The sequence below is a fragment of the Parasteatoda tepidariorum genome, chromosome 3 (genome assembly GCF_043381705.1).
Source record: "Parasteatoda tepidariorum isolate YZ-2023 chromosome 3, CAS_Ptep_4.0, whole genome shotgun sequence".
In the NCBI taxonomy this organism is placed as follows: domain Eukaryota; kingdom Metazoa; phylum Arthropoda; class Arachnida; order Araneae; family Theridiidae; genus Parasteatoda; species Parasteatoda tepidariorum.
In genome coordinates, this window is record NC_092206.1 from 26,171,397 (window position 1) to 26,196,946 (window position 25,550).

At 30.8% G+C, this 25,550-nt stretch overlaps 1 protein-coding gene and 1 long non-coding RNA gene across 2 annotated transcripts in view; one reads left to right on the top strand and one right to left on the bottom strand.

The window, feature by feature from the left end:
- The window catches only part of LOC107444593 (uncharacterized), a 209,311-nt gene that overhangs the window by 104,908 nt on the left and 78,853 nt on the right, over positions 1–25,550 (bottom strand). Inside the window, exon 2 of the mRNA XM_021145380.3 lies at positions 7,038–7,301. Within this exon, the coding sequence (XP_021001039.1) occupies positions 7,038–7,301 (264 nt within the window). The remainder of the gene's footprint in view (positions 1–7,037; positions 7,302–25,550) is intronic.
- Positions 1–25,550, top strand: part of LOC139425135 (uncharacterized) — a 39,124-nt gene that overhangs the window by 6,902 nt on the left and 6,672 nt on the right. The window lies entirely within an intron of this gene.

A 25,550-nucleotide genomic window follows, 5' to 3' on the forward strand; every position in this document is an offset into this window, starting at 1 on the left:
TATATACAGGGTGTCTCAGTTAAGCGTTTCAGAACTTCTAAGAGGGGTAGGGGACATCCTGACGACTCGAAATCATATAGCAATGCGGGGTCGGAAATGCTTTCCTGACGAGGTAGATCGCGTTGTTCAAAAGTTCCGACCGAGCTTTCCAGTGAGTTGGCCTCCTCTGTCATATCATGTCTTGATTTTTATTTCTGGGGTCATATGAAAACACTGGTTTATGACACCCCTGTTGACAATGCTGAGGAGCTGGTTGCAAGAATCACAGTAGCTGCCGGAGAAATTCGAGATATGCCTGGAGTATTGCAGAATGTTCGGATGTCTATGCACCGGAGATGTGAGGAGTGCATTGTAGCCGGTGGCAGAAACTTCGAACACTAACTTTGACCCATGTGCCTTATGCTTTTTTCCATGTATTATTAAAACGATTTTTCACTTACGGTCTCTTTTCCTTATGGTGCTTCTGTGTACGTTACCGCTTCAGGAAAGCATTTCCGACCCCACATTGCTATATGATTTCGAGTCGTCAGGATTCCCCCTACCCTTCTCAGAAGTTCTGAAACGCTTAACTGAGACACCCTATATATGTATATATATATTCGAATGGCAGGCACTGAACTTTATTCGTTTCGCCTTAGAAGATACCAGAGGTGTTACTCATTTCGCGTTACCTAGTGGGCACCTGTGAACCAAAGTCACGGAGGCGAGTAACATTGTCCACGCCACACTGCCACAAACCTGTTCATAGGGTGGGCCACATTCACACATCACACACAACAGAGGACAACACAAGAGGGAGAAACATCCATGCCCAGAGAGGGATTCGAGCCCGCTCGCAGTCAGGCGCGCTAACCGCTCGGCCACCTGGCCGGCAAAATTATCTATAAAAAAAAACAAATTTTTTTCAGTCAATTCTTTCCGATTTTTAAGAAGATTTAATTTTCCTATTTAAATTAAATATTAACGAAGCGTTTGTCGGTAATGAACTTAAATTAAAATGGAAAACTATTATAACATTTCAAGAGATAAGCAAAATTTGTTTTCATCAGAATGCTATTTTTTGCTTGAGTATTTCAAAGGGTATATTAAAACTAAGAAACTAAGCTCGTATGCTATGGGCGTAAGGACGTGTCCTCACCTTTTTTAACAATCATAAACTGTCAGCTGTTCTAAAGCTTTATTCATTTATATATTACCCCTTTTAGAACTAATGTTTTCTCGATGCATGCAGGGAATGTTATATCGTTAAGGGATAAATTAAATTCTGATATTCGAAGCAGTTTGTTGTTCCTTGAATGTACCGTATTTTGATTGCCTATTTTCAATAAATATCCGTGTTTTCAATAAATATACAATCCAGAAAATCTTCAAAACAAATTTTTTTTGGATAATAACCTTAGCGTTTCTCTTAAATAAAAAAAAAACTTTTTATGATATAGTTTTTATAAAAAATTGAGAAAACTTGTATAGAAATAATAACTTTTATACAAATGATGTTTTGCAAACGTGAGTTTTCAACGAGGAAAAAAAAAGAAGATAAAATCAGTCTCATAAATAACTTTATTTCGATACATAAATAAAGATATACTCTAATGCACGGTGAAATATGCATTGGAAAATATTTTTAACGTGGAGCACGAATTTAAACTTTCAGCGAAGATAGTTTCAGCATAACAAGCACGAATACGGAATAGACTTTGTCAGAAAGAAAAACAGACTGCAATTTACATTGTGCACATGATCGTATCCATAGGAAAAAGATCTTGAATATCAATGGACCGAAACGATCGAATTTAAAGGGTGCGAACAAATATTGAAACAATCCAATGTTTACATATCTCATTCTAAATGGGTTTTATTTCTCAGTAGTTTGGAAGATAAGTTTAGAGGAAAAGAAGTAAAAGAAGCGAAGACTAACATGTAATTGGCTGTTAATATCTCATGGCAATTTATAATTTGATATTGTAAGACTCGTAAAAAGAAATCAAATTTCTAAACGAAGAATTGGAAAATATTTTTATTGAAGTTATCCAATTGTTTTCAGCTTAAATTATTTCTTTTTCAATATAACGTTTATAGCATTTCGAAAATGATTCGTTATGAATTATTTAGTCATAGTAAATATGATGTCCGAAAAAAATGTCTTTTTAAAGTGCATCAAAAATGTCGAGGTTTTTTTCAGCCAGAGTCTTATACACTTTCCACAATTTTGAGTAAAATTTCAAAGCTCTTTCAAAAAATGTATCTCAGATATTTTATTAATAATATGTTATCGAAGATAAAAATTAAGTTAAAATTATTAAAATACGGAGTATCATTATAAATATGGCGAATAAGAAAGATTTAAATTAATTTAAGTTAATTCAGGTTAGTTGAAAACAGGTTTTAATGAAACAGTACATTGATGGAGATTTACTGTGTTAATGTAAAGTTAAAAAAAAAACAAAACATAATAGACCAAAACAAAACAAAACCATTTGAAATCAAACTGATTTAGATCTAATCTTGAAACAAAATTAAAAATAATAAAATAGTTTTTAGAGTATTGCGGATTTGGGGGATGTATAAATCATTTTAGATTATAAAATTAAAATAAATATTATAAAATTAAACTCAACTTAAACTAAAGATTAAAAAATAGTTGCTAAAAAATACTTAATACTATAAACATATACATAAAGAATTCTTGGCCATAGATGGCGCCACATGAAAACAAGAACAATCGCACCCCTCTGCCTTAATGGCATACGTCAACAACAACAACTAGAAAACACTTAATATAAATGAAGAAAAGAATAAGATTTTTTTAAGCTTGTACATGTTTATAGACCCAAGGTTGTGAAAACTAAATAAATTATGGTCATGCCCAATTTTATATATATATATATGCCCAATGAGGACATATATACACTGAATCTCAACAAGAAGGTAGCCTTTTTCAATCAATAATAATAAAATGTCTGAGAGGGTTAATAAATTTGTCTGAGTAGGTTCGAGTCTCTTTTGTAATTCCAGAACTATTTGTTCTATCATCCTGAAATTCAGACAGTGGCTGCTGCAAAGGGTAAATTTAGACCTCGATCATAAAATTCGTTCGAAATTTTCCATTAGTTAGTCTGATAGATTTTTTCCCATTCGCTTATAGCTTGCGATTGATAAAAATGAAACTGCACACGATTTTCTTAATTTCAGGTGATTTAAAGATTATATTAGGTATATTTGTTTGCTTACAGCTCTCATTAACGAGAGTTTGTTTTGCACATTCTTAATTATTTATTTATTATGTATTTGTTATGTTAGATAAACTCACTGAGAAATCAGCATAGCATTGGCAGATTACATAATCAAATTAATATTTCTAAAGCTATTTGAGACTTCAAGTTATTTTGTTTATAGTTATACATAGGAAACTAAATTATTTAAATAAACAGCAATTTAAATACGAATATGATAGGGCATTACTTTGTATTGCAAGCAAATGACATAATGAGATTAATTTTCATAGTAAACAAAAATTGAGATATTAATTCGCACAGGAGATGAGAAAAATTCGTCATACTCTTATTGACATCAACGATGCTTGATTAAATTTGTATAAATTGTATTAAATTTGTATTATAAGTGATAATTCAATTAAAAAATAGCTATGTTACTGAAAGCAAGATTAATGGAGAAAAGGTACTTATTCTTAGGTACTTATTTAAGCAACCTTGAAAAATCACCATACTGCTATTGACTCAAATAAGTCTTAATATTGGTTTTACGTACAAGCTGAACTAAATAAGCGGGTACTAAAAAGAAAAATTAATGGAGAAATGTAACCGACTCATTTAGAAAATCGCAAAGAATAACCCTATTATTCTTATGCTATTGAGGCTTAATTATGGTAATAATTACTAATTGGAATAAAAAATAATCTATGTTAAAAACAGCATTACTGGATAAATGGTACGTAATCCATTTAAGGGATCGCCAAACTATTATTGACGCCATTGATGTTTCATTAGTTATGATAATAAGTACTAAATAAAAAAAATAATAAACCGTAGATTATTTATTCTATACATCAAAATTAATAGAGACATGGTTTGAGAGAGAAATACGAAATCGCCATATTATTATTGACACCAATGAGGCTTAATTAATTTCGGCGATAGGCGCTACTGGTATTATGTAATTGATGCAGTTTCAATTAGTACCGAATGAACAAATGGTACAATGTATTATATTAGTATATTTGATACCTATTAAAACTTCATAAATACTTGGAAGATTTAATTTAGATACTGTGAAGAGAATTTCTTTACTTCTCTTCTAAAGGGATAAGTCTAGGAGAAAATCTCGTGATAGTGGAAAATTTTGAAAATTATGAGTTGGCCTTCAGCAACAACATCATGCCATAAGATTCTGAAAGCAGTTAATCATCATTTTAAAAGGATAAGCAACTAAAAACATGCTTTATTAAATTTAATAACGTTAAGCCACCGGGATGAACAAAATATAATAATAAATTTGAAAAAAGAATTATTATGGCTTTATTAATTGCATTGGTATAAGTCTTTAAATTTCGTGCATGATTTCATAGTATTGCTCGGTGTTGATATATTGATTGTTTAATTTTTTTACCCCATACGAAGAATGGGTTTTCAGCAAATATAAGTATTAGGTTTGAACTCCACAAATAAAGTTCAAATTTAAAATTTTTTTGATAAATTATAGATCTGCCAATTTTTTGTTAGATAAATTTTGGATAGTTCTATAAAAACATCACATTTAAGTTAACGTCATATTTTTTTTAATCATTAATATCCTTTTTATATCATCCTTATCCATACACATAAGGCTTGCTTTATTTAAATCTTCAATAGTTAATGTAAATAAAGAATAAAGCTTACTATGCAATATGCTGTTTAGTAAATTTACAAAAAGTTAAAATATTTTTCAAATGACAGTTTTGGATGTAATTATGTACATTTATATCAATGTTTCAGTTATAGAATTTTGCAAGATGCAAAGTATTTTTAGCTCTCTCCCTTAATAGGAGGTCAAATAATGTAAACATTTTTATTTACTTTATTTTTAATTTTCGAAATACACTCATCAAAACTTTTTGAGCCTAAAACTTCTAACCAAAACTCACAATGTATTTAAAGTGCGTACATCAAAATACCTATTTACATCAGAATGTTATTGATAAAAACTAAATGAAATGCATTATTGTCACTTCAAACTATTAGCAACTGTAAGAAACTGAATTTATTATAACAAATTACTACAATTTGCGCATTACATAATTTCTTGTTGGTGTGGAGATATAAACAACACCATTATGTAGTTTGAAATGAACAATGCAGCTGATACAAAGCACTATTCAGGAACTCAAACGTTCATAAAAATTCATGTCTACGCTCTATCATTAACGAATTCTGGATTCGTTACAAATCGTTCTCCCCTGCGCTCCAAATGTTCATTATTAGAAAGGAAATAAACAGTTCCCCCCACTATAGAGAGTCATGATTACCTTTTAGCTTTCGAATTCCACTGGAGGGTTTCAACTGGGAGAACGATTTTTTTTTCTCTCTCCATCTATATCTTTTTCTTTTCAGTTTGTTGTGAAAGAAGTTTTGGGGATCAAAAGAAATTTTGTTGATCTCGTTCCGGGCTGCACTATGATCATCTAATTCAATGGTGTAAAGTTGTAAGGAATGGCAGGATAAAAACTTTGGAGTTAATATTAGTGGAGTTCATAAAAGAGATAACTTTTTTTTTTACCTCGATTGTGAAGAAATTTATGCTTAATTCGAACGATTTTGTTATGGTATCAGTTTTAATACTCGATTAAATGGGGTCTGGTCTAAATTGAGGTTCATTAAGAAAAAAATATTCTGTCTTATCATTTAAATTTGAAACAAAAAGCTTTGAATGTAGTATATTCCTTCATTTTTGAAATGATATTTGGCAGATAATTTTTAATTTAACAAGTTTTCATGTATAAATTCAAATTGAAAGTGTTGTCCATGCCTAAGTTGTGAAAGTTCTGCCTGCAAAAAGAAATTTGTTCATCTTATATCGTTGCACTATGTTCATCTAATTTAAAGACATAAAGTTGCATGGGATGCCAGCATATAACGTGTTATGCAGTTTATATTTAATGGAGCTTATAAGAAGCATCGATACATTTTTTTTTTAACCTTGATTGAGGAGAAATGCGAACATAATTAAATTATTTCCAAACTCCTTCAAACATTTTATACCACATAGTGCGTGATTAAATGGTTTCTGCTCTTAATTAAGCTTCAATAGAAAATAAAAAATGATTTTCGAGTAATTTTTTTATTGTATTGAAGCATAATGCTTGATATGTATTATATATAATTTCTATATTTATTAACTGAAATTTAAAATTAAATTTCAATTTAGCATTAGGCGATTGCTAAAGTCTGTACCAGCTAAAAAATAATTAAAATACAACACATTTCAATGCTGATACAGTTCAAAAAGTAACAGAGAAGCGTCACTTTTTATTCAGAAAAAGTATACTCTGAATTTGGTTTTGTAACTTCATTGGTTAATGCTGATTAACTAGAACACCTCGAAAATTACTGGACAGTTCAAGGAAATTCTATAGCTAAATTCATGCCAATTTAAGATGTTTAAAGATTATCTTTTTAAACGTTATATTATTTATAATATAGTTAGCTTAATTGGTATCCAACACTAGCTGATATTTGGTAATTAAATCTTGTTGCTATATGACTAAAATTTCTAAAACAGCGATACTGAGATAATTATTTGAATCCCATAAAAACATACTGATGATCAATAAAAGTTTAAGAGTGAAACTTTGCACAAAATGATTAGAAAAACGTGCCTAAAAATTTTTTTTGATGTTCGAAGAATTTAAATTTGGCGTAAGAGTCTATAAACAAATAATTTCAACACTAGTAATCTATCTGATATTACAAGCACCATTAGACGATACAGAGAAGCCATAGTTGAATTGATTTAAAACTACGTTAAACAGAACAAATACTTACCCTCTAAACATATCTTCTGGGCATATATCGTGAAGACTGGAAATTGAGAGGAAGTTAGAGCTTCTGGCCGGTCAACGGCACTCGAACTGAAGAGTACACAAAGTCCGGTCTCAAAATTAACTGCCCTGCAGGACAAATTGTGACGACAATAGGACAGACATTCTGTTAAGTGTAGAGTACCAGGAACTAGCTCGATTGTGTCATCCGGTGCCGTGAATACGAAACCCGTGACTAATTCGAAATTCTGCTTAGCTAACGGACAATCTGAAAGAAGATAAATATCATGAGCTGATATAAGAGACATTTTATTTTATAACAATTTTAAATATAAAAAAAACACATATAAAATGAATTTCCCAGATATAAATGAGTCCTAAGAAGGACAAACAACTTAAAATACTAATTTAAAAAAAAAAACAATACAAGGAAGATTGAAAAGTGTTTGGAAGAGATAGAAATGTATGGTTTGCTGCATTCTGCTTAGGTAACCAGTAAATTTAATCACAAAGCCCCCAACAGATGACGTTAACTGTTGAACAATGTTTCCAGATTAAATTATTTCTAGCAAAAACGCTGTGATTTGAGATCGAAATTAACTCATGACCTTGCAAATATTCCAGTTCTAAAGTGTTTGAAAACAGAATAATACTTTGTTTTACACCTTTCTTTTTTAGAGCGTTATGTGTTAATGAACTCTAATATTAAAACATGTTGAGAAGAGACGCCTAGTTACCTAAACACAATTCAACAATCCGTGCATTTCTTTTTAATTTTTTTAACCAATTTTACACATATTTGGGACACTTAGGGCAGATGATTTTTTAAGGATGGGGGCAACTCCGTGTTTGTACATTCTAGAATACAGAGCTTAAACATCTAATGAATACATTTGTTCTTATTTTGTCTGATTTGTGGATTCCTCTGTTTACCATCAGGTATAAAGGTGTACTATTTTTAAATTAAGACAACTATTACTGGCATGAACATGACAGGACCACTATTCGAATGAGACATTCATATAAAGCATCAACATTACAAAAGACGTAATTCTTTTTTGGTAAGGAGAAAATTAGGTAATAAAAACTGCAACATTGTTTTTGCAGCAAAAACCTTGCGAAGTGCTATGCATAAAATCAATTTTAAGGTTCGTTTTCTTTTTTGACAAAAATGGATGTTTTTTTTTATGGTTGAGCTACTCATCTGTCTATTCAGATACCATTTCATTATGTTGCCTAAACAATTATATCTAAATATACGATAAGCTACATTTTTTTTCGAATCATATTTTTTTGAGAAAATTGATGTTTAGCATTGTTTCAAGATAGGTATTTTAAAAGTTTCCAAAATTCCGCAAGAAAACACTAGAATATACATAAAGATCTTTTTGCCTATGTAGTTGTCGATTTTTCTCTGAAACTGATATTTTGAAGAATTTCAAAATTTGGTTTATCGCTATATTGACTCAAGCCTTTCATGTGTTATCAACAATAGTTCTTGCTCTCATATCTGATCTATAATAGTTGTCGTGATAAATTATGATCTGAAATTTATTAATAATTTTCATAAATTATTATATTAATTATTTTTATATTATATTCTGAAATTTATTACCATTACCGCCAACACTAAATTAAAAAAAAATTATTTTAATTATATAATTCGAATTTCATTATCCGAGTAAAGGTATCACATCTTTTAGTACGGATTTATATGTATAAATTCATTCTAAATTATCTTAGCCGTACTTCATTCTAGAACTTAATTGAAAATTAAACTTTGTTTTTCTCTTTAAGAAAGGGAAAAAAATCTTTACGTAAGTTTGAATAACGCAGTTAATATCTCTTTTTTACGAGTTTTTAATCTTTAATTTTCAACTGTCAAAAGTAGAAAAAAGTAGTCACAATATGTAACTATGCATTTTGATTTTTTTCTCCTTCGCCAGATTAGTTAAATTAAATTTTTGAAAGGTAAGACAGCTTGTGGGATTGTTGGTTATTTTAAATTCTCTTCTTCACTTTAAGTTAGTTTTTATTATTTTTTATTACATCATGACATTATTCTAAATACATGCAAAAGAAACGAACGAAGAGTTCACTAATGAATAAATAAATCAGACACAAGTATTCCGATTTTTTTTAGATAAAAAATATAATGTTTATTGACAGTGATATCTCATTCAGTTAAAAACGTACTAAATAAATTTTTAATAATTGAACATCAAAATATTTATTTTGTCAAAAATATGCAAAATAAATAAAAAATTGCCTATGAATATTTTTGTTTTGAGTTAAGTCTATACACGTGAAATATTCTATTAAGTATAAAATTCTGCGTTATTACTTCAGACAGTTAAACTGAAAAAAAAGGCTTTTCTCTGTTGAAGGAAATTTTTTCAAAAGAATCTTCGATACTTTTGGATCACTAAATTCAAATCTGCAATCGTTTTCTTTCTCCAAGATACAATTTCTTAAACTGACACTTTTAGTCTATTTTTTGTCAATATACACAACTTTAAAAACTAAAGGAGGAGACTGCAATAGGATGAGATATATAACAGGATAATTTAGACTATTATAGGAGACTACAATAGGAGGAGACTATAATTTAAAAGCTATAATAGGAGGTCGCGACACACTTCTGGAGACTAAGGGCAAATTACTAGGATTAAAATTTATAGGAATTTGTGTCTGGAAATATCGTCATACGCCGCTAGGCGCTTACCTATTATGGACCATTTCTTCGTAATCTTCTGATTAGGTCATAATAGGGAAACGCCCTTAGCCGCTTGCGACGAAATTTCCGGACACGGGCTACCATGCAGTTTTTAATCCAGATGATATGCCCTTATTCTCTTAGAAGTTTGTTGCAAGATGTAAATGCAATATAACAGGGGGTGTATGTAATGTAAAATTTTTGTAATTGAACGTTTCGAAAATAATAGATTAAAATTGTCCTTTTAAAAAAAAATCTGAAGCTTTAGGAGCTTTTAGGAGCAAAACTGATTACAGATTTGAAATCCCCACACCCCAATTAGATAAGAACAATAATTTGTATAGATGCAACGAAAAATTTATTCCCCAGTGTAATCTATATTATCAATTCCATAGGAAACGAATTTTGGTTGAGTTCATTTTGCATACCTGCTTCAATAACTTTTTCCCCACTATCTGACCAAGTTTGTATCATAAAGATATTTCAGTTTTTAACATTAAAAGAGACTCAAAAGTTACACACAAGCTTAATGTCATTCGAATCTAAGACAAAACGACAAAACGTGTACTTTGTTATGACGGATTTAGACGTGTTTAAAACATTTAATACGCAGTTTATATTTAATATGCAAGCTGTAATAATTTAATTCGTATTTTAATTTAAGTATTTGAAAGGATTGTGTTAGTTTAACTAAACTATGATAAATGCGTTTTCGAATACGTAATTTGTTATTGCCCCATTCTTCGTAATACGTAGATAATATATGAGGGTTTTAATTAAATGTAACATTAATTTAACAAACTAATGTTTAATTACTTAGGTTTAAGCTATAGAAATTCAGTGCTTACTGAAAATATGAATAATTCTGATTTAAGGAATTAATACTTAAGCGCTATTTAACATTTGTTGAAATTGTAGGGTTATATAAAAGCTAGTTATTAGAATTTATAATATTCTAAGGGGGGAATTTCTTAGCTTCCTTGCAATTGCTGATTAATTATTCGAAGTTACATACATCACATAAAATGAAGAAATATGAACTAAAATCAATGTGAAAAATCCAAACAGTAAATAGCATTAATAATGAAATGAATGTTTAAGATTTAAAAAAAAAATTACCGAATAGATATTCGACTCAAAATGGGACTAGTTAGCTGTTTTATTTTCTACGTTAAGTAAAACACCATTTAAAATAATTTTAGCATTATAGAGCATTATACTGCTTATTATACACTGAAGAGCCAAAAAAACTGGTATACCTGCCTAATATCGTGTAGGGCCCCCGCGAGTACGCGAAGTGCCGCAACACGACGTGGCATGGATTCGATCAATGTGCGAAGTAGTGCNAGTGCCACAACACGACGTGGCATGGATTCGATCAATGTGTGAAGTAGTGCTGGAGATAATAGACACCATGAATCCTGCAGGGCTGTCCATAAACCAGTGGGAGTAAGAGTGGTGGGGATATCTTCTGAACATCACGGTGCAAGGCATCCCAAATATATTCAATAATGTTCTTTTCTGGGGATTTTGGTGGGCAGCGGAAGTGTCTAAATTCAGAAGAGTGCTCTTGGATCCACTCTCAGATATGAACATTATTGAACATATTTGGGATGCCTTGCAACGTGATGTTCAGAACATATTCCCACCCCCTCTTACTCCCACTGGTTTATGGACAGCCCTGCAGGATTTATGGTGTCAATTATCTTCAGCACTACTTCACACATTGATCGAATCCATGCCACGTCGTGTTGCGGTACTTCTGTGTGCTCGCGGGGGCTCTACGCAATATTAGGCAGGTGTACCAGTTTTTTGGCTCTTCAGTGTACATACAGACGTTTGATTGAAGACGTTGATTGAAATATGACTTGGCCGTTTTATGATATTTTAAAAGTGGTCAGGAAATTCTGTAAGTCCGTAAGGCATTCTCTCAACAGCCAGGGAGGAGGATTTATGGTAGTTAATGTCTTACAATTGCTTGACCAATGGCATGATATTGGCAATGTGGTCTGTAATGATAATTGATCTTCCCTTCCTAGACTACCTTTACCAGTACGATTTCAAGCCGTCTGCGGCGATAAAACTCTGGTTCTTTAAATTACAACTTAATCGAGGTACGTAAAAAAATATTAACAAAAGTTGAATTATAAAACTTGTCCAATAAATTTTGAAAAATCGTAAAATTAATTTACAGTAGAAAGACTTTCGTTTAAATAAGACTAATCAAGCTAATTTTGAGTCACTACAACTCAGTTGTAAAGCGAGATAAGAAAGCAGCTTCTGTTACTGACTTAAATAACAGACAATACCTTAATTCTGATCTATTTAAAATGTTTTACAGGATCTCAAAGTAAATGCTGCTGGCCGAGATGCCCAGTGGTTAGAGAATCGACCCCGGTTAGGAGGGCCGGGTTCCGATTCTCGACTCCGTGACCCAAAGAGTACATGCGGTATACGTCCTCGTAAAATCTGGAGAATTCAAAGTCCTGTGGTTAGTTGCTAATCAGTACCAGGAATTTGGAGAAAATTTCCTTCACCTCCAGATTTATGTCTAAATTGGAGAAGTATTCTTACGAATAAGTGGTGCTGCCATCTATCTGAGCTAAGACCTACTTTCATCTTTGCGGAGCTCTCTTGTCAAACGAAAGGCGCACATTACTGATTTAATTTGCAAACAGTCAATGGCTGGCAAGCTTGGTTTGTCCAAGTGCCATCAGAAGCAACAATATAAATTTTCCAACCGATAAATGGGTTTTTAACTAGTCTTTGTTTTATTTAAAAATAACTTCTGTTGCTGGTTAAGTGAACTAGACAAAATATTTACAGGAGAACAACCAAGTTCTGTACTATTACATAAATTTGTTTTTCTTAAAAGAAAGAAGAAGAAACTAATGGCTTTATAGAGCTATGCAAATAAACGACTGAGATTTTTTGCGAAGAATTTATTCATATTTCAGTAATTAAATTCAATTTTCATCTTATTCAAAAAATAAATAAATAAAATATAGGTAAACGTAACAAAATCATCTGCTTAAACTATGCATATTTAGAATTAAGTATAACACGGGAAAGATTTAAAACTAGAATCCTTACGTTTTAATTTAATCTCCTTTATGAATATTTCAAGGAAACTAAATATTTTTTTTCTCCAGAATTAATCTTCTTACTGCTTTTATAATATTCCGAGATGATTAAATAACCAAAAAAGGCCGTTTCTTTCCTTCTCACTGGTCATTAATGTTAACTCCTGGACCAACTTACTCATTGCTGCAGATAAATGATTGCATTCAGGAGTTCTCTTATTTTAATCTAAGTCTCAGTACCGAATGCAGAGCTACGGAAATAAGAAACGATAGTAGAAAAAATTTCCTTCCCCTCCAGATTTATGTCTAAATTGGAGAAGTATCCTTGCGAATAAGTGGTGCTGCCATCTATCTGTGGCATTCTGAGCTAAGACTTACTTTCATCTTTGCGGTGCTCTCTTGTCAAACGAAAGGCGCACATTCTTGATTTAATATGCAAAAAGCCAATGGCTGGTAAACTTGGTTTGTCCAAGTGCCATCAGAAACAACAATATAAATTTTCCAACCGATAAATGGGTTTTTAACTAGTCTTTGTTTTATATGAAAATAACTTCTGCTACTGGTTAAGTGAACAGGACAAAATATTTACAGGAGAACAACTAAGTTCTGTATTATTACATAAATTTGTTTTTCTTAAAAAAGGAAAAAAAAAACTAATGACTTTATAGAGCAATGCGAATAAGCGACCGGGATAGTTTTTTGCCAAGAATTTATTCATATTTCAGTAATTAAATTCAATTTTCATATTATTTAAAAAATAAATAAATAAAATATAGGTAAACGTAGCAAAACCATCTGCTTAAACTATGCATATTTTGAATTAAGTATAACACGGGAAAAGATTTAAAACTGGAATCCTTACGTTTTAATTTAATCTCCTTTATGAATATTTCAAGGAAACTAAATATTTTTTCTCCAGAATTAATCTTCTTACTGCTTTTATAATATTCTGAGATGATTAAAAACCAAAAAAGTCCGTTTCTTTCCTTCTCACGAAGTCATTAATGTTAACTCCTGGACCAACTTACTCATTTCTGCAGATAAATGATTGCATTCAGGAGTTCTCTTATTTTAATCTAAGTCTCAGTACCGAATGCAGAGCTACGGAAATAAGAAATGATAGTAGAAAAAAAATGGATAAGAAAATGTTTTCGGATGAAGATGCTCAAATGAAATTTTGGGTCATCCTGATTCAGATGATTAATGATTCCTTTTTTTGAATCAATGGAGAGGAAGATTTAATGAGAAAAAAAACAGCACGCAATCTTCCAAGAAAAATAATCTTATGTAAATTTAACGGAGTGAAAACATTTAAAAGGTAATTTTTAATGTATTTTTACCACGTTAAACAAAGAAATAGTTTTGTAAGTGAAATAAAAAATTATAATAATAAAAACATTTATGCGATGAAACTGAAGCAAGAAGTATTTTAAGTACAAATAATTTTATCGAAAAGTAATGAAAAAGTCGTTAGAAATTAAAAACGTATTAAAATAAAAACAATTAAGTTTGTTGTGAAGGTGTCTAAGCTAAGAATATTCAAACGGCATGAAATAAAAATTTAAGAGGATTGGAAATTATCACCCTTGCATGTAAATTTAAGATCCCTTATGAATATTACAATTAACTTCATCAGATCATTCCATATGGAACCCATGTTAATTTCGGGGGTTAAGCTGAGGTGGACTCCCAAATGATACATTTTATTCAACTCCCTTTTCATCTTATTTCAGGAGATGTAGGTGTGAGTGGGGTCAATTGTAACAGGGTAAAATTGTAACAGAGCAAAAATTTCGAGTGTCGTTTTCTAGATTTGGTTCCTAGGTGGCACACAAGGTGTGTTTAATAAATCAACATGAACACCCCTGCTGGCAACCATTTTTATGTACTTTTGAAAGAGTTACACCACAAAAGATATTTTCACGCTACGTAAGTACTTTTTTGGGATTAGAATATTATATTGTAACAAAGTAATTTTGTTTAAACAAATAAGATTTATTAACCGAATATATAAGTAGACGCCTTAATTAATATTTCAAAAAAAAAGATTAGTTTTGTTAATTAACTAGCATTGTTTTTAACAAATGAAGCTGAAATGGCGCCTTGGGGACGATTGTAAGAATAAGTTAAGGGACGATTGTAACAGCTGAAAATAAATAATCTTATGTTTATAAACCATTACTTAACTCTTTAAGAACCACCAATAGTTTCCTATATCATTTATATTATGTTGCATGTGCATTATTTTATTTGTCACCTTTCACAGCATAAATTAAAATTTTTAACCCCTTAAAGTTAAAAGTTCAACTCTTTAGGTCTCTGCTCATTATTATTTTTACTCCTAAAATGTCACTACTATTTTGATAAATAAAAAAATATTTCACAACTATTTTGGTATTTGACGGGTTTTGATTTATAACGCTTTAAACAAGAGTTTCATAGGTGAAAAATTACTCTTGAAAATAAATTGCAGGATTTGCTATAACTCTAGATCTTTAACAAATATGAGATATACAAAATATTCGCTAATCAATATTCATCTTAAAAAGACTACTACATTTAAAAGAAAACTAGCATTAAAGATAAAATATTTTTGAGGTAAAGAGAATGCGAAAATGCAAAATCAATTGTACAATATGAATGGATTTTTTTAAGACAATTATGTTCTTTAGTAAACCGATCGAGAACTTTGGCATCAAAATTTGTAATCTTATTTTAAAACAACAATTCCAATTAGCAAAATTTGTAATCTTATTTTAAAACAGCAATTCCAGTTAGCTATATGCATAATTAACCACACTATAAACAAGTAAATCACTGTTGTTGATATGTTTTGCCAAGTCGATTCTTAGCGTTAACATTTAAACTACATATTTTTTTTATGTAATTGGATCCAAGCATCGATTTAGTTCATTGAAGAAGAAATCTTTAATCCTGTTAAAAAAGGAATTCTTTTTTAAAATAAGGTTTTCTGTTTTCTCTGTATATCATCGGTAACGAATGTCGATGATTAACTCTGGAAAGTCAGCGATAATTATTTTTAAATAAAACAGATTGCTTCAATATTTTTTTATTTAACGAACTTATCGCATCGTTGTAAGAGAACTGAGTTACTGAGTCAATGACTGCCACACCTAATTTTTTTAAATATTTTGTATAATTTCAAGCTAAACGTTGTAATGTGTGATATGATACTATTAAGTTATATAATGATGTATGCGATGTTAATGTATGCAGAGCAGATGCAGTATGAAGATGCAAATGTTGTATTTATAAATATGTTATGATACTCAAGCAAGAATATATAAAATAAAGACCTTAAGAAAGGTAATTTTTTTTTGACAACAATGGGTGAATAGTCTTTATTTACATAAAGCAAAATAAGTGCGAAAGTATGCATGAAAAAAAAATTTATTTTAAAAACTTAAAAAAAATTCTAAATTTATAACGTTGAGTGGGCTCTTTCAGAACTCTGACACTCTAATTACATTCTTAAGGACTGGAGATTATTTCTGCAAATTTATCAGCTAACAGGTAAATTTTTACTGCAAACTTAATAGGAAATAATTCCAGAAGTATAAATCGAATGTTAAATAATATCATTCCATCGAACTATCTGTAATTTTTTCAACACATCTTCGTAAGTTCAAGTTTTTAAGTTTAGTAATTTTTGCGCAACAAAATAAAATAAAACGTAAAGTTGAACACCCAAAAAAAGCTGCGATATGTCCTATAATTTCGTTTAATAGAAATTTAAATATAACTAATCTAAATAGTGATCGCTTGAATATTCTGTTTAATTGATTTTTAAGAAACATAAAACAAAAATGATGCAATGCAGATTTTGTGTTAAGTTTATGTATTAAAATTCAGTTATTCAAAATAGTTTATTTATTTAAAAGTATTACGTGCATGTGAATACATTCATATGGACTCAGGAACCAATTTGGAATCTCGGCACTGCTTGGTGGATATTGGAAACTGCTTTTTAATAACACTAACTGCAATCACATATAGTTTGTCTACTGTAAGAACTCCCCCAGCCACGAAGGTTGAGGCCGTCTGCTGCCATGGAAACAAGAATAGCGCATTTTAGGGAGGGTAGCTTCTCATCACTCTAGGGCTAACACAATTGCCGGAAGAAAAAGATTCCCTTTCTCTTTCGCAGACTCGAGCCAAAACCTGTCCTAAACAGTGACCCCACACCCATATTTGAAATAGTTATATACCTCGTTACCATAGTTATGGCCATGGGTCCAGACAAATGACTGGGGGAGTTCTTAGATTGGACAAACTATACGCAAACCTCAGTTGTAGAAGAAAAACTGATTATAATCCCATCGTTGTTGGGCTAACAGTGGTAGAGTTAAAGATTATTTTTCACTTCCAAAGTCTTTCTTAAAACTATGTTAGTTCCGTCATCCGACCAGGAAGTTGTACTTTCATTTTAAATAGTATAAGTACAAGTTTTGAAAATTTAACAATAAATATGCCCAATGCCTAGTTCTAATGTGCTAATATAATCAATGCTAACTAATTCAATAACATTTAAACAACTCCCTTAAATTTTATTATTTTTTCAAAAATCTATTTGAGTCCGGCCGTTAAAAGTGGTCGATATATTAAAAAAAAAATACGTACGTGAGAAACGTGGTGCTACATATTTGCTCCTAGTAAGTAATTATTTTTTTGGATTACCTTACACTTAAGCTTAAACTTAGCACTGCATTTTGACTTCATATCTGTATATAATATTCTATATTAATATTACAATAAGCAGCACTATCGTATTTTATTTTATTTTTTAACGGTCGTTGAACAGCCGACCCAATTTTTTGGTTTTACGACTACTAATGTTCAACTCCGTAGCCTTGTAATTTTATAACCTAATCCAGAAGACAAGGGGACTCCTCGATCGAGTATTGGGAGAAATTTTCCTTATTGGAGGACTTTTTGATGGAGCTAACCCGCATTTGCGTTACATGGAGCGGAAGACTACGAGAACCTCCCACGGTTAGTCTGAGGGCAAGGGAACTCTAACCCATGATCCGTCTACCACTGAGGATATTTCTCGCGAGCACTATGGTCGGTGCAAGCCGGATGTGGAATTCGTATTGACTAGGATTCGAACCCAGTTCGCCGCATTGGAAGGCGAACGCTCTATCCCCATGAGCCATCGCGGCTCGCACTGTCATATTTCTAAAAGATAGATTCATACCATTAAACACTTGTGGTATTATTTTATTCTTTCTTGAAAAAAAAATGTTTTGAAAACAGACATGAGCACAAATGGGTTAAAACTTTCCAAATCGTAAATAAAACTATCTTACTAAGGAGATAAAAATAAATAGTAATTTAAAAGCATCTCGAATAAAATATTCAAGGTTTAAATGTTCCAACAACAACGGAAAAAAACAATTTTCCCCCTATAACAGAGCACTTTCTTTTCTGAAAGAATGTTTACTAATAAGCTTAAAGATTTTTGAAGATGGCAGCATTTAAAGTATTCCAGACCTTCAGTTTCGACAAAGTTTGGATTCTTTAAGAGGACTTGCCAAACAGAAAGAATAATATTCCGATGGTAGAACAGTGAGAAATTACACTTGGCTCCAAGAGGGGGAATATAATTCAGAACAACAAACGTGTACTCACTAGTGACGTAACTCACATATTTGTGCACTTTAAAATAATGTGTTGGGACGTTGTCCCCATTCTCTCTAATGGAAGAGTTTTGAATATTTAATACGCAGTATACTAGAAAAGTAGTTATGAGCCTTAGGAGGAAAACATGGAATCACATGCATCTTCCACGTAATGGATTAAATCGATTTGTTTGGATGAACATATTTTACATCGATATTTTAGCGGATGCACACATAAAACAGGCATTTAGGACAATCTAGGCCATTTTTGTCTATTTTTATTTCTCTACTTTTCTGAAAGCATTAAATGTAAGTTTAGAAGCATTCTAGGTATTATTCACTCAGGAATTCGAATACATTTGAATGTAAAATTCCAATTTTTTTTGTTTCTTAGTAAATGCGTTTAGTATTTAATTTTTTATGAATTATGAAACAAATGCAATTTACAAAATTTATAGTAAAAGATGTTTTTCTTTTTCTTTTTTTTTTGGAACCTTAGTGAATGCAATAAGTGATTTTCTTATAGATATTAAAATAACTATGATTTACAAAATTTATAGTAAAATTCCCATTCTTGACACGTTGATTTCATATAGATCATTAAAATCTAGAATTTTATCGTTCCCAATGAAAGGATTCAGTATTCAAATTATGTATGATTCAACAATAGTTAATTACGAAATTTATTGTAAAATACGTATTCCTGACACGTCGGTTTCGTGAGCATTATTATAATCCTGTTTATTTTGCAATCTAGAGTGTTTTTTTTCATTGTGAAATAACTACAACATACAAAATTTACGGTAAAATGCGTAAACCTAGTGCACTGGTTTTATGCTAATCATGATTCACGATTATTATTTTTATGGTGATGTATGCAAACATATGGAAATCAAACTCAAAAAAAAAAAACTTCGTCAAATGTGCATACTTGCATAAAAAAAATTAAAGTGAATCAATTATAAAATTTGGAACGTGCAAAGAAGTTACTAGACATTTAACTCGCAAGTCACAATGATGATTTGAATGATCAAAGAAATACATTCTGTCCACATATCATTAAACTAAATTAGAAGGGCCAAGGCTCACTGTGCCCATCGGAGTTTTGAGATCATCATTCTGAGGTGCAGGAGCAGATGTTATATTTGGTTGGTCAGCCGAACGAGGAACTCCCCCAGTGTTTAGTCGCCAAACATACTGGATACTAATTGTTTCTATCCACTAAAGCGATGAAAGGATGAGTCAACCTTGCCTGGTTCGAGGATAGGACTAGGACTGGGCGATATTAGAAATTATATATCGTGATATATCGTCAGTTTTGCATCGCGATATAATCGAATCAATCATGTTAAAAGNCCATCTCTGTTTTTTTACCTTGGGCTCTGGAATGCAAAAGCAGATGTTACGGTTGGGTGGTGAGCTGGTGGTCAGCTGACTAGGTCTGGTTAAGTGCTCAGCTGAACGTGGAACCCCCAGTGCTTAGTCCCAGGCATACTTGGTACTCATTTATCGACCCACTTAAAGAATGAAAGGCTGAGTCAACCTTACCCGGCCCGAAAATCGAACCAAAGACCTGTCGTAATAGAGCGCAAAGCCATACCCCTCAGCCACCGGCCATCAACCATCTAGCTTCATATATATTATTACTCAATGAAATGTTTATTTTAAAAGTGATTATTTGAATAAAAATATTTTCAAAAGTTCGCCTATGCATGAATCGCGTACTTTTCTGTTTGCTAATAACGGAAGAGATTTGAATATTTAATTTGTAGTCTGCATTACATTACGAAAGTACATTTGTACATAGGGGAAAAGCATAGAATCGCATGCATTCTGATGCATCTCCCATGTAATTGATTAAATCGATTCGTTTGGATGAACATATTTTACATTGGTATTCTAGCAGACGCAGACACTAAGTAAGCATTTAAAGTAATCTCATACTTGTTTTCATATTTGTCTAATTTGTCATATTTGTTTTCATTTATTTCCATACTTTTCTAAAAGCATTAAATGTAAGTTTGGAAGTATTTTGAAAAATATTTAATTAACATTTGTATATTGAGAAGAAAATTAAATAGAAATTCAATTTTTAAATAACAGAAAATACATAAGGCACATTTTGGCTCAACATAACTTAATTACATGTCAATATATGCATAACATATCTATATGGTTTTAATTACTTATAAATATGGCTATACGTTACTATAATGTTCTGTTTGTTTTGGTATGAGGCCATAATAATCTACAATTCTTCACATAACGACTTTAGTTAAAACATCGAAATCAATATTTTTAAAACGAAGCAAAATAGCTTATAGGTAGTACGGATGAAAGCAAAGGGCAATAGTGAAAAAAGAGGTCGTCGGATATAAACTTTAAAAAAATTATATCACAAGTAAATGAGAGTGACTGAACTTTTGCATCGCTTTTTATTATTCTAAGTAATAGATACCATTTTAAATCATCGTCTTTTCTATTTTCTAGTTTAGAAAGATAAAAGTTTTATTCGGATAAATGAGTTCGAACAAAAGAAATGTTTGTAATAGAGAAAGGAAGGAAATTTAACCATCAGCTTTAAACGCACATTTCAAAAGTACTTCTACTTCGATCACTGGGAAAAAGCTCAAAAATCTGGAATTACAGTTCAAGATGGCTTCTTTTATTTTGATACATTTGGCAACATTTTCTCAAAAATTATACAAGGGGAATGATTCCAATAGTAAAAGTGTTATTTTGTTGAAGAAATTTTGCAATAAGTACTTTTTATATATATTTTTTATCATGTCACAAATATGAAAGTAATATTTTAAATATTCAAAGAATAAAGTTTTGGAATTAATGTCTAGAATATATCTACTTTTACACACAAATATGAAGTTAATACGTATTTTGCATAAAAATATCCAAATTTTAAGTCTGGGGATTAAATAACACACTTCGAATCCCTAAGGTGGGGAGGGGTGCACGAGATTTGAGGGTGCACTAGCCAGAAAAATATAATACTATGAGGTAAAATAAAAATATTTTTTTCTCACAAAATACTTTTAGTTCACTAATTATAACCCTTAACTAAACTTTTAATATAATTACTATAAGAAAGTGAGTTATTTTCACCTATTATTTAAAAAAAATCATTTCAAATTGGTAGGTTTATAAAGTGTTTCAATTTAAGAGCCTTAATTACGCCTTTTCACCGCAATTAATATTTTCCTTTTCTTAAATTGAAAAAAGTTTTTTTATTTCTTTCTAATTTCCTATGAGCTGCACAATCAGTCTTCCTGATGAGCAGACCTAGTGCGTTCTCCAGAAGTGGTATCCACTCTTTCAGGACCACCACAATGGGTGAGATACCGTTGGCCATGTTAATTTGGACGTCTAGTTTCTGCCACACTAGATGGCAGCACCAAGACTATTTGGGTGTTTAATGATTAAAATTATTCGAAAATCTCTTCACCACAGTGTTTTTGTTTCATATCATAATTTTAAATTTTTTATGGTTAGTCAAAGATAGGGAGCACATATAAATCTTGCAGGGGACACACCTAAGTTTTTATACGCTACTGTTTTCTGGAAGCATTAAATCATGCGTTTAAAAAAATAGGTATGGGTGTCAACATACGGCAAAATACCTTAAGAATACCGTTATGAAACAAAATACCTTAAGAACACAAAATATATAAATGCATACAGTAATACCATGTTCTACGAATGTTCTGTCGTTTGTTTAATTTGTGAATGAATATGTAGAATTTAGATGAAGAAAATGTGGAGTTTAGATTATACTATGACGATTTTCCTTTAAATGTATATTTAACATATAAAATATTTAAATGTTAGTAAGTGTACACACATCACCCCGCCAAGGCCAAGCACTTTTTCCCGTTTTCCAGGGACCTATCTTTTTCTACAATGGTAAAAAAAGCTTCGTAATTGTGGCTTTTTATAGAATTTGATTTTTGCTGCAAATATTATTTGATAATTAGATTTAATGAATACTATTATTATTGCGAAACGGAAAATAGGACTTAAAATAAATTTAAAAATTAAATGATACACAGTTTTGTTAAATTTAAATGGGGTGTTTAGATAAAAGGGCAATAAATAATTTTGGCTATTTTTGCTATGCTCAATATCAGTAAATGTAAACCTTAAAATAACTTGGCGAAAATTATTACAAAAGTTGGCGCAATATATCGAAAATAGCTAATGAACAAAACCATTTTGTTCAGGAATGAGGAAAAGAAGTTGCCCATTAGTCTTAATGTATATTTGGAAAAAGACACAAGAAGTACGGAATGGAGACTTAAAGTACTTTAATTTTGATGCATTAGGAAGATCTTTTTTCCATGCATTAGACACGGGGAATGATTTCGATAACACAAGTGTCAATTTAGTTAAAAAAAATTTCCCTTAGAATAGGTGGTATTAATTTTTTTTCAGTCTCAGAAGAATGAATCCAAAACTGAGAGGAATGATCGCATATTATGAAACCAAAAAGAAGAGTTATTTCTACTTTTTTTTTTAACTTGGGGCATCAGTTTCTTTTTATCAAAGATAATAGCTAAGTAAAAAGAGCAAAATTGTATACATAGAAAGATGTCTGTTTTTAAAATAATAAGTCATATGAATTGAATTCTGAATACTGAGTCATTGTTAGTGTTAAGTATTGAATTTTATCATTTGTTTTATTTTATTTATAAGGACTGCTTTGCTTGATAAATTGCTACTCCGTAAGACCTTGGTTTACAAAGTTGGCATACTAATTTCATTTTTAACTATTTATCCTCAATTGAGTTGTGAGCAACTGAAACCTGTTTTTTATTTCCTTTTTGAGCGAAACACTAATTTGGCAATCGTTTGCGATCGAAAAAAATGCTCGCTATTTTCTTTAGGTGGTTAGGTATTAAAAAAAAACTCTACTCAACTTCGTAACTCAAGGGATGTTTTGTTTAAATTTTTAATTTTGCTAACCATAATTACTTATATAAATACAGATCTCCTTATCTTATAAGATCTTTATTTGAAAATATAGACCTCTAACATAAAATATTTTAATACAACATTATTAAAGCAAATACGTATTGTCACTGTGCAATTATTGTCATTAAACAACCATTGCAATTGAACACTTTAAGTTAGTTTTTACACGCTATTCTTTAAAAGCTATTATTGAAGAAAATTTTCTTCTGAGAAACTAAACAGGCATAACACTAATTGTTTCTAAAAATTATCCTGAAGCCTTAATAAATCCACTTTGTGTCAAACAACGGTAACCTCAATATTACGAGCAAATTAAAATTGGAAGTACTAATCAAAAAGTCTGCAAAATCTGTTAAGGATGCTATTCAAAGCATTTTCGGCATCGTAAACAAGAAAGCTTCGTTTTTTGAAGGCTCCGTCCCCAGATGAAATCATACATTTTGCGAGTAATATTCTATTTCCTTAACTATCTACAAAATGAGCCAATTGGGATTGAATGAGCCAATATATATGAAAATAGTCAGCCAATTGGAAAAGATTGAACTTGAGAAATGCATTATACGTTAAGCTAACACACCAACAGAATTTTTAGTATCTAGAATGAATCTATTTAGAATGAAAATATTAATCACGAAGTCTATAAAATCAATTAATAGCAAAAGCTAATTGCAAGAAGTGGATCCTACGTTAAATTAGCACACCAACATAAACCTCATCATTATGGGGCGATTCATAAAAAATACTTATTCCAAACGCAGCTCCCATATTCGCTAAAACCACTCTCTAAAATATAAAGACCCCTAAATTTATTCCAGACTTGATACCAGTACAAAAATAAATGAGGCATCATTTAACTGTTTCAAAGCTCATCATAACCAGGAGATGAATAATCAATTCCAAGATAAGTGATGCTTTAATTTTCTTCCGCTGAGTCTTTGTTATTGAATACTTAAGTTAATAGCGTTAATATATCTTATAATAATCATTGTTGATTTAAGAAGTTCGGCAAATATGTACCCTTAAACCTCAGGCCATAACGCTGAGTTTAAGGAAAAGATGAAAAATGCATATGCTCTCCCCCCTCCTCACTGCAAAGAAGAATGGAAAAATTGACCTACAGAAAAGAACCGCGCCAACACACTTGGTATACCAAGAGCTAATATTTACCCACGTTAACAAAATAATGTTTTTCCTTAGAAAAGGAAAAGAACATTTTATGTAGTGTATTTAATAAATTTCGATAGAAGTTTTGGTTTAAGAGGAAGAGTGCACCAGGAAAAAAAAATATTAAATCGGTTGAGAGATAATGCTGAATAAATTTAAAAGAAAACATTAATATGATTTACAAGGTGCATAAATTTCGTTTATTGGCAAATGTGCTTATCTGGAAGTATATTTATTTATTTAAATTAAAAAGGGATTTTATTTTAAGTTGTTCAAGCTATTTCGGTAGTTTTATCTAATAAAAAAAAATTGTTTATAGATCAATAAATAATACATATGTAGAAATCAGATTATTTTAAAGTATAGTTTTGCATGTATTAAAAGTATTATCAATTTAATGTATAAAACTATCGGCATTTAATATATTTGGCATTTGATTTCTTCAGTGATCTGTACCTTACATAAACCTCGGAATCGCGAACTATGACCTCAAAAGGCGAATGTGCTTTCGAGGGAAAAGTCCTTCGAAGTGTTTTCGGAGGTGTTCTGATTAACGGACTGTGGAAAAGGAGACCCGAAAATGAACTTAACTGCATTTATAAAGAACATGATATTACCAAATATATCAAAATTCAAAGGAGAAAATAGGTAGGCCATCTAAAATTACACATCGAAAAATGCGCTATGTATATAAAACAGTATAAAATAGGAATAAAAATTTATTAATTCTAAATTTAATAAACAAAAGTATAATAAATTGAGTCTGAAAATAGAGTTCCTCGGAACCAATTTAGAAAAAAGGAACAATGTCATCTTAACTATTGATTTTAGAAAATGGTTAAAGAAAATCAAAATTTAGTTAGTAATATAGACTGATATAGTTTCAGTCCCTCATTGCCGTTGAACAGACGTTACTTCATAAAAAT